Genomic DNA, 18,052 nt, shown 5'->3' on the forward strand with positions numbered 1-18,052 from the left:
TAACATTCCTACACTTTATAAATACAGCCTTATCATTGAGTGACCTTCGCTTATACATTTCTGTGTACATAAAGCAATGCATGTTACATAAAGCTGGTAAAGTTCAAAGTCCCTGTTCAAGACATCAGGGTGTGCAACTCATACACTGCGGCATTATACAACCTCTATACCTACAGCTACTGCACTATCCTCATGTTATTTAAGGACAACACTGAGACTTTGCAGATCTACATGAAATATTATCCTAAATGCCAAACTGTCAGTAAGAAAATGAAATGCAATCTGCAGGCATCATGTTAGGCCTTATTCACACTTCCGCATATCACATACACGTGGCATCCGCATTTTTCCCAGACACAATTCGTACCCATTTATTTCAATTTGCCTATTCAGATGACCATAGGTCTGCAAAAAACATGGAAGTACATCTTTTTTTTTTGCTGACGCTGATACATTATGGATGTGTATAGGTCTGTGAAAAAACAGATGACATTTGTGTGTCATCCATTTTTTACGGACACAGGGACATACAAAGTATAGAAATTAAAACAAACAAAAGCTGATCGATGGAACGCATTGCAGATGTTTCCTCTGCGGATTGTCTGCTTCCATTATATCTATACAGGCAGAGTTTCCATAGGTATAATTGACATGCTGCAATTAAAAAAAAAAAAAAAAACGCAATGTTTTGGAAATCGAATCACTACCGCTGCGCATATTTTTCTGCAATGTGTAAATGGGATTGTCTAGACTCCCATCCACTTTGCGTGGACTGCACAATGCCATGGTTTCAAACTGCCCCGGCCTCATATAGTTTTTGTTATTTTTTAAGAAGAATCCAAAACTTTGAAAAATAAAATTTCAACATTGACAGTGGCATCTGAGTTGTTAAACTTCCAGGGTTGGAAATAGTTCTGATGCCAGAAGATGCCAGCACATAATGGGTACAGTCAGAGCCATTTTCTGTTAATGACCCCAGAAATGGAACTGACAATAAATTATTTCCAAGTGACCTTGTGAGCAATATACCTGTGTTATATTCTTATGTCGTCTGCTTTCTTATAAACTTATATGAATCTAATGAACAAGGACCCGGTACTAGGCAGAGTAATCCCGATAATCTATAATGTATGACTGTTACACAGACCACAACATCCATATTCATTGCCATCACAGGACAGCCGGATATGAGTTCCTTTCGGACATAGCATCATTTTTTCCATTCAGAGTAGATTCTTTCCACAGGACATTAAAATGTAATTCACTAGAGGATATGCCCTCTTTTTAAAGGGGTTGTGGAATGTGCTGGCACTAATTCAGACCCGCTGCAGCATACAGAAAGAAACCTGACACAGCAGGGCATTACTTTAATTAATGAGATAATTGTTCCACTGACAGACGCACATGCTTTCTCTGAACAGGCAAATATACCAAGGCTTTAAATAATACATTTGTTTTACATTGTAGAGACCCCAATATAGAACACAACCACACGCATTCACCGTTCTGAGCTTGCAGTATTAAGATCTCTGGTTTTCACTGTGTTTTGGACAAGTGCCAGGAAATAGTACAACTTGGATTTCAATAGGCAAGAATGTAATTATTGTAGGAAACAGAACCCTAGCCATGTTGATAAGCATAGTGAAAATTTCAGTTTTGTATATTTCCTACTATACAGAGTTATGTGCGCATGCTACTGTGCAATACTTATGCGCATATCCCAGTCACTGCACTCCTTTATAGCAATAGTGATCTGTCATTCTCCAAGAAAACTATTATCACTAAAGTTAAATTGCGTGATCGCATTGCGGTTCTTTCCACAGCGCTTTGAAGAGAAAGTTCACAGAGTTTTCCTCTGCGGACTGTCTCTTCCCATTATATCTACGGGAAAGCCGCCGGCGTTTCCGTTGATATAATTGACATGCTGCGATTTGCAAAGGCGCAATGGCTTTGCAAATCACAGTGTGTCCGCACTGTGTTTTTTTCCACAAAGTGGGCATGGGATTCGCATGAATCCCATCCCCTTTGCTTGCACTGTAAAACGCCATGATTTTTCCCGCAATGCCTTCGCTGATGGTAAAACGCGACGTTTATGTCCAGTGGGGCCCCGGCTTAAACCACATATAAGTGTGTTATTTCCACACTGATGTCTGCATATGATGCTCTACGCATAGTTGTTATTTACAAAGCTAGGCTCACGTAGCAAAATGCAGCTAAAAGAGACTGCAGAAAAAAATGAAGCGTTTTTCTTTGCATTTTTGCTGAGCTTTTCTCTGTGGATTTTCTTCCCTTATTAAAATGATAGGGAAGATGTGAGCATTTCCACAGGTATAATTGACTTTTCTACAGCACTTTTTTTTTGCAATGTATGGATGGGAATAGACAGAATCTTCTTCACATTGCAGGAACTGTAAAACGCAGTGGTTTTTTGTAATGATGTTTCTGCCATGACTAAACCGTGGCATTTACGCCACGTTAGGTCCTAGCTTTAGGGGGCATTCACACGGAGTAACGCTGGGCGTGTATCACAGCCGTACACGCCGGCATTATGGCAGACTGCCGAACACTTCCCATTCACTTCAATGGGAGCGCTCGTAAACGCCGCTGTTACGAGCGCTCCCATTGAAGTGAATGGGAAGTGTTCGGCAGTCTGCAGTAACGCCGGCGTGTACAGCTGTGATACACGCCGGGCAGTACTCCGTGTGAATGCCCCCTTAAAGTGACCTTATCTGTGCATTTCGTTGTGTTGTTTATTCAAATCTTTTCTGCCGGTCAAAAGATAAAAGCCCTTTAAGGGTCCATTCATGCAGAGTTTTCTGGCGTGGATTCTGAGGCGGAATTTGCATCAGAATCCGCATGGAAAAAAAGCCTCCCATTGACTTCAATGGGAGGCTTTTTTTTCCGTGCAGATTCTGACGCAAATTCTCGAGTGGAAAAAGGAATCCATTGAAGTCAATGGGGGGCTTTTTTTCCGCATGGATTCTGATGCAAATTCTGTGTCAGAATCCGCGACAGAAAACTCTGTGTGAATGGACCCTTAGTTTTTATGCAAATTAGGGTATACTGGCCAAGTGGATAGTAACACTGTATGACATACAGCACACAGAGGCATTGCTCCAAGAGAAACTACAAGATAACTCCCACTTGGCTAACAGACCCTCTTTAACAGGACTGGTTTTAGACAATGTGTGGCCCTAGGCAGGGCCGCCGATAGGCCAGTACTACTGGTACTGGCGTCAGGGGCCCGGCCAAATTGAAAAATGGGGGGGGCCCGGTTTTGGCCCGCTACCGTGTGCCGGCCCCCTGGCGCCCGTAGCAGTCATTGTGTATGTCCTATTTCAACTCAGATCTGCATCCAGAGGACGCAGATCTGAGTTGAAGACATACGCGGCTGAAGCAAGGAGCTGACACAGGTGAGCTCCTCGCTTTGCCGCTGCGTGCCTCTCTCGCTGACACATATGCAGCTCAAGCGAGGAGCTGACCTTTGTCAGCTCCTCGCTTCGCCGCCTCCGCTACTGGCTTGTAGACGCGATGTGATGACGTCACATCGCGTCTATAACTGTGCGCCAGTGAGAGAGAGGCGCGCAGAGAGCTGCGAGGGAACGAAGGAGAAGGTAAGTCAGTCAGTGTAATGTGGAACGTGAAACTGGGGGCAGAGAGAGGACGGCATGACACTGGGGGCAGAGATGGAGAGGATGGCATGACACTGGGGGCAGAGATGGAGAGGACGGCATGACAATGGGGGCAGAGATGGAGGGACATGAATATGGGGGCAGAGATGGAGAGGACGGCATGACAATGGGGGCAGAGATGGAGGGACATGAATATGGGGGCAGAGATGGAGGGGACATGAATATGGGGGCAGAGATGGAGAGGACGGCATGACAATGGGGGCAGAGATGGAGGGACATGAATATGGGAGCAGAGATGGAGGGGACATGAATATGGGGGCAGAGATGGAGAGGACGGCATGACAATGGGGGCAGAGATGGAGGGACATGAATATGGGAGCAGAGATGGAGGGGACATGAATCTGGGGGCAGAGATGGGGGGACATGAATCTGGGGGTAGAGATGGAGGGGACATGAATATGGAGGCAGAGATGGAGGGGACATGAATATGGAGGCAGAGATGGAGGGGACATGAGAATATGGGGGCAGAGATGGAGGGGACATGAATATGGGGGCAGAGATGGAGGGGACATGAATATGGGAGCAGAGATGGAGGGGACATGAATATGGGGGCAGAGATGGAGGGGACATGAATATGGGGGCAGAGATGGAGGGGAAATGAATATGGGGCAGAGATGGAGGGACATGAATCTGGGGGGCAGAGATGGAGGGCATGAATCTGGGGGTAGAGATGGGGGACATGAAACAGGACAGAGATGGAGGGGACATGAATATGGGGGCAGAGATGGAGGGGACATGAATATGGGGGCAGAGATGGAGGGGACATGAATATGGGGGCAGAGATGGAGGGACATGAATCTGGGGGGCAGAGATGGAGGGCATGAATCTGGGGGTAGAGATGGGGGACATGAAACAGGACAGAGATGGAGGGGACATGAAACTGGGGGCAGAGATGGAGGGGGGACATGAAACTGGTGGCAGAAATGGATGGGCGGACATGAATCTGGGGGCAGAGATTATGTGGGAGACATGAAACTGGGGGCAGATGAAGGGTGTATATGAAGCTGGGGGAGAGATAGAGGGGGAACATATAATGTACGGGTGACTGTAGGAGGATTATACTGTGTGCGGGCACATGAAAAATTAATGAGAATGGGTGGAGTCAACATAACAGTGGGTGGGGCTAAATTTGCTGCGGCGCGCCGCACATTTTGTCCCTCTTTTGGTTCTTCAAAAGTTGGGAGGTATGGGTACAGGGGGCAGTGGAAAGATGTTAGAAGGTGGACGGGGGGGAAGGGGGATTGTTGGGGCATCGGGTGTGCGGCGGAGAGGGAGCGTCTGGGGCAATAATATATAATATATAAGTTTTTAGCTGGAGAACTACAAAGCACACAATAGCTCCAAAGGTATGTGTGCTTTGTATTAATAATGATGTAGGCTGCTATGTTACTAGCATAGCAGCCTGTTTGGGGGTGGGACTTTCACTTTAAAGGAGTGTTCACATTGCGTTTTTGGCCTCCCTTGCTGGGATACGTTGGTAACCAGTCACAATCAGCTCCCCACTTATCCCTGCACAGAGAACTGCAGGCCCCCCCCTTTTTTAATGGCCAGTTCTTCGTGCAGGGATAAGTTGACAGCTGATTCTGACTGGTTACCAACGTATCTCGGCAAGGGAGGCCAAAAACGCAATGTGAATAAGCCCTGAGGATTTATTAAGAGAGCTCTTATAGATGGTGTTGGCTCTCTATAGGCGCGGTCACACGTAGCAGATTGTACCTGCAAATAGAATCTGATTAAGCCTTGTAATGCTGCTAAATAAAGGGAAATGTAATACATAATGGGTATGGCGCAAATTGAAGTAGTTTTAAAATGGCGGCAGGGGGGGGGGGGCAGACGCTTAGGCTGTATGGGGCCCCAAAATTCCTGATGGTGGCCCTGGCCCTAGCTCCCACAGTGGAGTTCCAAAATCTATAGTATGCTGGACTTAGGGTACATTCAGATCAAGTATTTTTTACATCCATTTAGCAGATCCATTTAGCCCCTTCCTGACTATGGATGTCGGATAGTTAAATATGGTGGCCGCATTGTAATGCAATGCCTTAGTGATAAGATCCTCTGGGGTTCAAATTTCCATATAGATATAATAGAAATAGAAAGTCTGCAGACTTTGAAAAAACGCTGTGTTGGAATCAAACTTATCCTATATATACATGTCCTAGCAAGAATATTATTATATTATATTATTGTGAAGACCAAAATCTATCCTAGTGTTTTTTGCCCTTTTAATAAAAATAAACTAAATGCTATCTTTTTAGATGTAGTGCTTCCTTGGGTACTTTTGAAACCTTCTTTTGTCCAATGTAACATGAGAAGAAACTAATGTGTTGGTAACATAGGAGAAGCCTCTTGACTACTGTAGTTTTCCTTCCTACATAGTGTATCTCTTTCAGTGGCCGTATTACAGCACAGTTTGCTTTGTATACCTAACATAGAGGGTATGCTGCACATTTTCCAGTATTTGTTTGTAGGTGTATCTTGAAAAGGAGGGAGGTGCTAAGGCTATATCATATCATGTATCATAGAAGTTTAGTCACTGTTTTGTTTACTTGCTGCTCTTCGGTTTCCAGGATGATTCACAGACATAAGCATAACAGCCTTACCAAGGAGAGTGTATCACTGCTTAACACACAGTTGTTTCATTTACTGTCAGGCCCTCTGCATCATGAACATTTCTTCCAGATTGTTATAAGTTTAACACACTGGTGATGGCAGTTTTCTAGATCTCTGCTTGCTGTCATTCATTCTGTTACTTCTAGTGGATAAAACTCTGACCATGGTCATGTGATTTACGGTCCATGGTCATGTGATTGTGGACAATCCTTGTAACGCTTGAAGAAATGTTTTTCTCCTGAAATTCTGTGCCCAATTTTCTCCAAACATACCTTTTGATTATTGTGGCCAAGGAGTTCTATTTTAATCTCATCGGTTCACAGGACTTGTTACTAAAATGCTTTTGCAAACTTCTGATGCTGAATTTTATGGTGATGATTCAGCAGAGGATTTCTTCTGAAGATTCTTCCATGAAGGCCATATTTGTGCAAGTATTGCTGAACAGTAGAACAATATAGCACAGCTCCAGATTCGGCTACATCTTCCTGATGGTCTTTTACAGTCAAGCGGGGGTTCTGATTTGCCACTCTGGCAATCCTACAAGAAACTGTCTATAACAGTTTTCTTGGTCTTCCAGACCTTATCTTGACCTCCACTGTTCCTGTAACTGCCATTTCTAAAGTACATTTCGAACTGAGGAAAGAACAACTTGAAAACGCTTTGCTATCTTCTTATAGACTTCTCTTGCTTTGTGGGCCTTCTGCTTAATAGAACCCATGGCTGCTGCTTTTAGACTGGGTATTTATAAACCTGTAAAATTTGCATCACTTGCCCTTTCCTAATGATGATAGTGAACAAGCCACAGCCCTAACTGGCTTGCTAATTTCTGAGACCTTGGTCAAAGTTATCTGAGCACACAAAGCTACAAGGATTCCCAAACTTTTGCAAGGTACTCCTTTCCCTTCACTCTAAAATTGTACTCAAACATAATAATACACTGATGTTGCTTAAAACTATAGACAAGTGTGTTTAATCCCTAACTTTATTCTGTTTAAAGATCATTTCATCTTCGACTTGCTTAACTGTTCACAATAACAATCACTTTGACCAGGGGTGTCCAAACTTTTGTATGCCACCGTGTATATATATATATATATATATATATATATATATATATATATATATATAGTCCTTTTAGATCCACCTACCACTGTCTATTTGCTGAGAAACTGGCATGTGTTACTACAACATCACAATGATTCACAGACAGTGTCTGATTCAATGCACGTTTCTTCTGTACTTCTTGGTCCATCACCTGGGGGCAGCCATTTTCTTGTAGCTTGGTCATTTTTTCTTCATCCAAAGCAAATTGCCATTTCTTCTGTTTCATTAAAAATTTGGAATATTCAGGTCAAATTCAGTTTGCAATGAAGCCGTTCACCCATCTTTATTAGCTAGCAGACAAACTGATAGGAAATCATGTATTAAGACTTATACAGTCAGAAAACAGATTTCCAAGAAAGACCCTATATATTTTTCAACTTTTGGTGACAGTAAAACTGTAGTGAAGAAAAAGTTGGAAAAAGAAAGCAGCCAAGTTGGAACTCTTAAAAGCTGAACCACATATACAATGCTTTCACTTGTAATCCATTCTATCCTAAATAAAAGGAGACAGAAACAAGGGCCAGCTGTAAATGAATGTTCTATTTTGGCGGTTTTATATTTGATTCAACGCTAAAAGATCTTTCAACAAAAAGAAATCATAATGGGAGCTTAATATGAATGAAACCATTGCAAGTGGCATCTAGATGGTATTCATTTATGTCTGAAATTAGTATAGCGCTAAGCTGATCCCATGAATATGTATCAATAAAGTACTGTTTTGCTGTGCCCTGGCACAGAAGGATGAGGCTTTAAACAGAAACTCAATGATCTAATGGTACGCGGGCTCTTTCTCTGGTTATAAAACAATGGATTAAGAAGTAGTTCTATGCCAACATCTGTGCAATAAGGAAACGTTCTGTCTAATTCATAGGTTTAATGCATTTCTCAATATGAATAATAAGTAACAGATGTGTAACCCTGATGCAATTTCTTAAAATTACTGTGCACTGTATAGAAATACATAGACAAAAAGGAGGGTATTGATAATAAACTTATGTCAGTATTCGTATGCTGGTAAAATGGTTGGGGGCACATCTGAAAATGCTATATTGGAATAAATTGTTTTCAGTGCTCTTGGAGAGAAGTTTCATGGACTGCAATCATGAAGTGAAAAAATTTAGATTTTTTCTTTTTTCTCTGTGGTTACTTCAGATCAAACAAAGAAAAAAATATTCTTTATCACATTACATTAAATTTATATCCCTGTCCAGATGATGTAAGACAAGAAGTCCTTTATTAAGTACAATCTCCACAGTAAGGGGGTGTTAACATGTAGGAATTTGACACTGATTTGGAGTCTGATGTTGGCCCCAAATCAAAGGCAGATTTTTCCCAGATTCCACCTCCCATTGTTTTCAATAGGACGTAGGGATTGCTGCAGAATACTGAAAAAATAAGCGCTCTACTCAATCTTGCCGCAGATCTGCAGCTGAATTAGCCATGGATTCCGCATCTTGAGACTCCCTGCTGATGAGGTCTATTCATCTGGGCCTAAAGAGCACCAGATAACTGTGATAGCTCAATTGTTTTATACATGTTTTAGACACTTTTATGACTTGTATGTAAGGAGTGTGGATCTGCAGGAAATGTGTGTGGTCTCCATAAAGGGGAGGTGGCTTTTGTTGCAACATTGTGAACCATAAAATGCACATGAAGCCAACAGATTTTCAGACAGCATCAAACACTTTGATAAATCTGGTGCAGTCTTGTTTAAGATTGTCTAGTCTACCCTGTTTCTCCGAAAATAAGACCTACCCCGAAAATAAGCCCTAGCATGATTTTTCAAGATTTTTGGAATTCACTTGAAATATAAGCCACTCTAAAAATAAGCCCTAGTTTTAAGTTCATTACAAAAAAGTGTCCAGGCAGCTATACATGTAAAAAAGTAAGTAGAATACAGCAGAACCGATACAGTAAACACTTCATCAAGAAAAGCAGACACCACAAAAGAATTGCACCCCTAAAAGAAAGCAGACACCACCAAAATAATTGAACTCCAAAAAAATTGGACATTTACTTTAAGTGAGCTATCTGTACAAGATAGCACTAGTGAGATAGTTCTACACAACAATAAGGGTTGACTACTGCAAGTACTGAGCTCTCACACACAAACCAGCTAGTCCTGCTGGCATTATTCTTTTGGGGCCGCTTCCGGTCACCAGGAGCAGCCAACTGCTACAATTGGTTGCAGTGGAACGCTGCTGCAATGGCAAAAGACTCAGATCTGTGCGTGAAAGTTCATCCACCAGTGTCACTTGCAGACTCTAATTGTTTAGGGATGTCTGCGTCTCAGCTCAGGAGGTGTGGAGCAGACATCTTGTCTGTTTGTCCCCGCACTTTGTAAACCAGCACCCCTGTAGTGAACAAACACTTCCTGCTCTACCACACATTTTAACTGTATTGGTGTGCTTTAGACACTGATATAGTTGAAATAATTGCATGTGTTTATGGGGGCCCCAGGGTCGGCCCCACAGAGTCAGTGAAAGTGCAGAAATGCTGCAGCAGGAAAGGATTACAGTCTTGGAAAGCTCCTTTAATAAATATTGATTGAGTTGAGTTAAAATCTCAGGTAAATATTCTGTGTTTATCAATAGGCTCTGTAAACCTCTATTTATAAGAGACATAGTATCTAAAGTATCTCATTTACTGTGAAAAAATTAAGTAAAGGGGCAACATGGTGGCTCAGTGGTTAGCACTGTAGCACTGCTGGTTCAAATCCTACCAGGCACAACATCTGCAAGGAGTTTGTATGTTCTCCCTGTGTTTGTGTGGATTTCCTCCCATACTCCAAAGACATACTGATAGGGAAAAATGTACATTGTGAGACCTATATGGGGCTCACAATCTACATTAAATATATATATGTATACTAGCATCTGCCCGCGACTTTGTCCGTAGATTGGTGGTGCCCACTCCCGTGCCCCCCCCCCCCCCGCGGCAGCCCAGCCTGACCCTGCGTTCCTTTTCCGTGCCGCCGTAACCACGGCCCCCCTCCCCAACTCCCGCGGCTCCCCCGCACCCTCTACATCGACTCTCCACACTTATCTCCCCCCCACGGGTGCTCCTCAGTGCGCCACCTGCAACCACTGTCAGTGGGTCCGGGCTACCGTATTCTGCCACATAGTGTCGCGGCACTGCTTCAGTAAAGCGTCCGCCGTTCTATGGAGGCCGCAGCATATACGGGTCAGACTGTGCCGGGCAGCAGCGCTTCCCCCTGCGAGGCAGTGTAGTCACCAAACATGTGCAGCTGATGGGGTCCACGCGCGGCTGCCTGTCCCTAAGTAAGGCTGCATGTCAGCGGCTCTCATGTCGCCACCATGTTTTTCTTTTTTCACCCGGGCCAATGTCTCCGCCCACACAGCAGCAGCAGCCAATCGGGTGGCAGTATCGCTCGGCGATGATGTCATGTCATGTCCTTGAATTTGGCAGGAGCAGAACTTTTCCGGAGTGTAGGCGAAAAGTAAGTAGCCTATGTTTCAATCCCACTGCCAATGTATGTTTGTAGAAAATTGAGGGGCAAATCCGTGCAGGCGTGTGGCCGATATTGAGGAACAAACATCCAAACATCTAAACGATATATATATACTGCAACATTACGACTGACAGGTGACAAGGTCTCAGATAATTTCTTTAAACCATATAGATTTAATGTTGGGAAAATCAGGCAGTCATACATGGGATGTTTGCTTTATTGTGGTTACATAAGTGTCCTCCATGGCTCTTGTTCTCTTCTCAGTCAATAAAGGCTAACCCTGCCATATGGTTTTCTAGTTTGTTATTAGGTTACTATCGTAACTTGTGATATGTGTCTTACTGATAACCTAAAGAATGTGACATGCAGGTCAGGTTGCACTCTGTCACCTACAGTCCCTATAAATATACCTTACCTAATAGGATAATAGCAAAGCAGACTATTGTAAATGTAATGAGCTCTGCTAAATAATATAACAGATTGAAAATAAGAATAGACCTTGTATGAGAGAGCATTTGCCATAGGAAATCTCATATACTGGCTAAAACTATCCTGATATGTCCCACAGTCAGAGCTATATAATAATAGAGCGGTTATACCCTGTAATTTCTATACAGTGCTCATTAAAGAGTGTACAACAGAGATTACAGATGGTTAAAAGCTGTAGAGCATTAAGATCCCCAGGAATTTCAGAAATGCAGAATCTCTTATAATTCATATATCAGATTTACAGAAATCTTTCCATATGCTGCAAAATTATCATAAAAGAACTGACAAGAGCTTCTATATTAAACCAACAGCTATACATAACTGCATTACTTACTGTATATTACATTTCCAGATGCTTCATGTTTGTACAACATTGACAGAAACACATGGTTGAGCATGTGAAAAAATTCAGTCTTTACCCTGTCATACAATACAAGTCAATGCTATACAGATACTGGATGGACACACCATATCTGTACTAAGGCCCAGTAGGTTGTGCTCTACCATGAGCTATTAGACACCAAGGAGCCCGCATACTGTTCTTCCCCATACAGATGAAGAGCCAAGCAATAAATATTAAAGGGGTTACCTACTCTCTAAATGTTGATAGCCCATCCTTAGGACAAGCTATCAATATTAGAGCTGCAAGGGTACAACAGTTGAGACCCCTACAGACATTATTTCTGAAGCAATGCGGCTCCTAGTGATGTTTACAGGCTTTTGAACATTTTAGTCATGGGTTTTCATACTGCAACAATGTCCCACTGAAGTTTATAGGCCAGCACTGCAGTACCAAAACCCATCACTACACTTTGTACAGCAAGTGAGCAGTGTGGTTTCTGGAACGTAAACAGTACCAGGAAACACATTGTCCTCATACAGCTGATCTGTGAGGTTCCTAAGAATCAGACCCTTGCAGATGAGATATAGGTCATCAATATTAGAAAGTGGATAGCCATTCTGCATTGCATAGCGTGACAAGATTATTCAGGTGGTGTGATATTTAACTTACAAGGAATATCCCAAGTCACCTTTAAATGGTACAAGTAGTGGTTGTACCTCTCTGGCTGTGTAATTGAGAGGAAAATCCTAGACACTGGATGTAATGAACTGAAAATAACTCTTCTGGTGTCAGTTGCAGCTTGAGTTCAATGCTCCGCCATATCCATTTCTCCTTGGCAAAGAACCTTGCAGCCATACACCTGATACTGTAGGGAGAAGTCCCGGCTTATGTGTCTACATTTGCTTCACCTTGTTCGCATTTGCAGAAACCAGCAATACATATGTGGTCGCATGGTATGTATGTTGAAGTTGTGCTACACTGTAGGGAGTGTACTGTCATTTATGCAAGTAAGAGTGATTATATCAATTAATATTAACATATAAAACTATATTCTGATACACATGAGAACTAAACTGTAATGCCATGTCATTTGAGATATTTACGAGGTGTTTTATTTATGCTGGAGTCATATTTACATCTACTTTAATTATTAAGAAAGGATATCTTAGGGAATGACATAGTTGTTGTGGCTACTTTTAAGTTGCTTTTCCTCTTCAATGCTGGCAGCACAGTACATTTTAGGCCTACACTGTTTGGTAGGGACGTAGTGTATTGTAAAAGTAATACTTCCCTATTTGAAAACAAGGCCCAAACTCCCTGGTATACTAACTAATACTTCAATTACATACACATACAGTATCTTGGCTTTAAGTGAAAGTGGTGTATGTAAGGTAAAGAATAGCATCTCACCATAGGTACACAGGAAAATGTGTATCCTGCACCCCAAAAGTATCTAGACACAAGTAGGATAAGAGTAGTGCTAGCAAATTACTGCACACCACCAAAGGGAAAGTAGTGAAGGAATAGGCGTACAACTTGACAGCAGTCAGATCACAAGACTACTGTGACTGGTTCACATCTGCGCCCAGTCTCCGTTCTGCAGGTTTCCGTTTCAAAACAGAGGCAGGAGACAGAAAACTGCAGGACTCTTTCATACCCATTCATTTGAATGGGTTTGAAAGATGTCCGGCCGTGAGCGGCGGTGAGCGTTTTATGCTCTCTGCCGCTAAACCGTTTTTTTTCAATCTGACACAGAGTCGGACATGCAGTACTCTGTGTCCGGATTTATAAAACCGGTTTCGCGGCGGAGAGCATAAAACGCTCACCGGCGCTCACGGCCAGACCCGGTCTGACAGCTTTCCGTCTTCTGCATGCAGAAGACGGAAAGTTGAGAACGGAGACCCGAACGCTAGTGTGAACCTAGCGTTAGAGAGATCAAGTTCTATTTGCCCAAGTGCTGTAATATCTTGAGTTATGCATGATGGTTGACCCATGCCCATGTAAATTTGTTGTTTTAACCAGACAAATCGCCGCCTTGATATATTGAAGAAAGACAGAGGTGAATGTCCATTGAGACCAGTGTAGGTACTACACAGAGTGTCACATTGAGACCGGCTTGTGTACAGAACTGTGGTCAATTTGTGTGTGACTAAATGCCCTGATGATTCATTTGGTGAAACAATAAATTTTACACTGTGATAGACTGCGGCTCTACTGGGGGGACTTGTAGACTGTGGGACTCAACCCCCAGATTGAGTTCTGCTAAGCTGTGCTCCTCTGTCAAGAATGAGGCTTATAAAAAGGTTAGTTCTGTTTAAAAATGTAACCACACACACATACCCTCATAAAAGACAGCCATGCTAGTGGTCTCTTGTAAGGCTCTTGAAAAGAATAAGTGTATTTCCCATTGTAATACTAACACTAAGCTTGCTGTCTCATCTTCAGTAAAACTGTTCTAGTTTATCTGCTGTGTCCACCTTAGCAGGACCCAAGGTTTGCCACTATTAGGGCAATAAATCCTAGTGATGACTGACTCCCTTTACATTGCATACTCTTAGTAGTGTCTCACATGCATGGTTAGAAAGTCAACTTGTGTGTACGCACAAAACTGCGTCATTGGGAGCATTGTGGAAAAATCAGAACTGTATAATGAAGGAAAAGCAAACAGGCTACACTTAGAAAAAGGAGATTTGTGATGACTGCCTTGTAATGAGCATACGCTTCTCAATGTAAACATCCTGAATAACCGTGTGAAACAGTTCATGAAATATACTAAACCATAAAGTCATGGGGGAAGTTTCATCTTATAAAGGTCTAAGATGGAAGAAATCCTACACAAACCTGAAACCAACAATTAAGATGTACAGCTCATTGTTAGATTATCTTGTTGATGCCAATGAGGGGCATGTATAGCTAAAAGGCTGAAACGCAGAGTCATCATATCTGTACTAGATTCAGGTTACTGAATCTGTTCAGTATTAGCTTCTCATACATGTAAATATCAGAATTATTAGCATAAATTAAGTATCTCACAAATCTGTAATATTAAACAGGTCAAAATCTTAAAATCCCATCCATAAAAAACTAAATTCATGTAAGTGAATTTGACACATAGTTATATGTTGAGAATAAATTAGTTTCATATTTTCAATCATAAATAAAATATCATTAAAACATTTTGGAATCTGTCACCAAGAAAATGCAGGACCATCTGCTGACAGCATGTTATAGAGGAGGAGGAGCTGAGCAGATTGTTATAGAGGTTTGTAGGAAAAACTTCCCACCCAATGGTTGTTCTGGTCCGATGGACCAGAACAACAGACTCATGGGCACATTATTGCACATATTTTTCCACAAGGTTTGGATGGGATTTACTAGTCATCTTGCAGTGACTCTAAAACGTTGCGTGTGTGGATGGGATTAGCCAGAATCTCATTTGCTTTGCCGGTGCTGTAAAGTGTTTCTGCAGCGGCAAAAATGCTCAGTATACGCAACGTGGGGCGTCAGCTTTAACGGTACTTTTATTCTCTTAGAAAAATCTTTTAGCATGTATAAAGGAATACAGGTAAATGTATCAGTTGAATATATGTACAATATAATACTTCTTATGTTTATGTTTCAGGTGACGAAACCATATAAGAATGATGCTTTGAGCCCTACAGACCAGAAGACATTTTGGAGTTGCAATGATTCAGGTAAAATACTAGAGCAATATGTTATTATTACTAGAGATGAGCGAGTAGTATTCGATCGAGTAGGTATTCGATAGAATACTACGGTATTCGAAATACTCGTACTCGATCAAGTACCACTCTCTATTCGAATGGAAAAGTTTGATGCAGAACCAGCATTGATTGGCTGAATGCTATACAGTCGGCAAATCAATGCTGGTTCTTCTCCTACCTTTAGAAGTCTTCTCCGTGCAGCTTCCCCACGGCGTCTTCCGGCTCTGAATTCACTCTGCCAGGCATTGGGCCTGGGCAGAGCCGACTGCACATGCCCGCTTGTAGTGCGGACATGCGCAGTCGGCTCTGCCCAGGTGGTCAAGCACACTGTCGGCTTTCTAGCTCTATATAAATCCGCATATACATGAGGACATGAAAGGTCCTCTTGAAGTCCTGTATATTCTGAGAAGAAGCGTCCATTGATTGGACTTGCTATTCTAATACAGATGCTCACTCAGATTGAGATCTTGAGAACATGGAGGACATGTTCCTCAAGCCATTGCTGAACAATTTTTGCAGTGTGGAAGGGCTCAATTTCCTGCTGAAAGAGGTCACTGACTTTAGGGAATACCATTGCCATAAAGGGATATATTTAGCCTACAACAATGTTGAGATGTCAAACCACTTTTGATAGATACAAACTACTGCTTGCTTTGAGCCCCTAAAGATGATATGCCATTTTGGAAAGTAAGTGGGTTTAATGTCATAGCTGATCAGGATGTAGCATATAGGAACTGCAGCAAGTACATTTTGACAATTTCCTTAAAATGGACCTGACACCAAGTACAAAATGCTAAATGACATGCCGGACATCATCTGACTGCTCATGTGGTCCAGGACAATTTTATTTTTAGTTAACCCATTCAAAAGTAATGGCCTCTGGAAGTTCAGATGTAAATTAGCTCTGATTATCCAATAAACACAACCTTTTATTTTCTCTGGGAATTGCAAAAAGAGAACAAGAGACAATTTCCTTATCACCTTCCATGGCCATATCCTTTGAATGGGTGGACAGATTTATTTAAAAAAAAAAACAACAACACAGAAGAATCAAATGATGTATGGCATTTTGTACTTGGTGACAGATCCTCTTTAAGTAAATCACAATGTGTTAACCAAATATTGCATAAGTGAAAGAACTATAAAATATTTCTTAAGAAAAGGCCTTGGCTGCAATATTTCTGCAATGGACGGAAATATTTTCAAACTAATGTAGCGTGAAATGAACTACTATGAACAATAGAGAATAAGATTGACATATCAATTTTGTAAAGTGAGAAGCAATGAAAAACAACATGGTAAATGTAAAGTCTGCCTGCAAAACCTCAAGGGGGAATGTATCTCTGAGTAATATTTTAAGATTTACAACTATTATCTGCAAACATACAAGTCTTTAATCTTGTAGTTTCCAATGATTCCTAGTCATGAATAACAATTCATTTTCCAACCCATACAGACGTGTGTTCAGTATGTATGTACTACAGTGTGCTGAATAGTCCCAGAGTATGATAATTGTTCATGAGTCCATAATGGGGCATAATAGTGTGTGCAGGGGCCACTATGGGGCATAATACTGTGTTCAGGGACCACTGTGAGACATAATACTGTGTGCAGGGGCCACCATGGGGCATAATACTGTGTGCAGGAATGTGGTTTGTCAGGAAGGGAGGGTCAGGGGGGGAGTGGGGAGGGCAGCCTAAAGGCTTCTGGGAAAGTCGGGCATGATGTTCAGGGTGCTTCCTATAGAGGGCAGCATAACAGAGGCACTGTCTCCCTATTTACATCTTGAGAGACAGATTTGCATATTCCTCCTAGGATGGTCCAGACAAACTTCTTGCACATAGGCCTTTTCTGTTTTTGTCTTCCCCTTTATGCAACCTCAGAGTAAGGTAGATATGGTCAATTTCATAAACCTGAGGTTCTTGTCAAATATTATTTATAAATATTATTATAGTAATCTACTATCCAGTGGTGCTTGAGATAATTAACTAGATAACTAGACTTAGAAATGAGATAGATAGATAGATAGATAGATAGATAGATAGATAGATAGAGTTCAGCTCTTGCATTGTCATCCCACCATCCCCGAAGGTTGCTCAATTGTCCTGCTATGCTGTGCTTTAGTTTGTTCCCCTTTGGGCAGAAGCTAAATTCTTTAGTCCTCCTAGATCTCCTCCCCCGCCACCTGTAAGACAGAACTCACAAGACATGAACCTCCTGCCTCTTACTCCACTGCATGTCTACAGCTAGATCAGGGAAATTGGAAAAATGCTAGTGTGGCACAAAGGAGGTTTCTTAATCCAATGAGTACCTGGAATTGTCTGTCCAGTAAGTGCAAAGTCTGTGTGGAAATCTGAATGGAGCTCCTGTCATATCATCTGCTATTAGTCCAAGTCCCAATGGTCCTCATCGATGTCCATAAATCAGTATATAAAATGTGCAATATAGAGAAAAGTAGTGTATATACTGTTCCTTATATATTATTTCCTATTTCCTGATCACTGTAAGGTTAAGGTCCCATGTTGCGGAAAAGGATTTTCTTTTGTTGCAGATTTTGCTGTGGTTTTTTTGACCCAAAGCCAAGAGTAGCTACTAAAAGATTGGCAAATGTAAAGAA

At 41.9% G+C, this 18,052-nt stretch overlaps 1 protein-coding gene across 1 annotated transcript in view; it reads left to right on the forward strand.

The window, feature by feature from the left end:
- SGK1 (serum/glucocorticoid regulated kinase 1) overlaps positions 1 to 17,685 on the forward strand; it is a 66,982-nt gene extending 49,297 nt beyond the window's left edge. Inside the window, exons 3-4 of the mRNA XM_075266872.1 lie at positions 15,333 to 15,449; positions 17,560 to 17,685. Of these exons, the coding sequence (XP_075122973.1) occupies positions 15,333 to 15,449; positions 17,560 to 17,685 (243 nt within the window). The remainder of the gene's footprint in view (positions 1 to 15,332; positions 15,450 to 17,559) is intronic.
- Positions 17,686 to 18,052: the final 367 nt, after the last annotated feature.

This window comes from Leptodactylus fuscus, chromosome 3 (assembly GCF_031893055.1).
Source record: "Leptodactylus fuscus isolate aLepFus1 chromosome 3, aLepFus1.hap2, whole genome shotgun sequence".
Classification (NCBI taxonomy): domain Eukaryota; kingdom Metazoa; phylum Chordata; class Amphibia; order Anura; family Leptodactylidae; genus Leptodactylus; species Leptodactylus fuscus.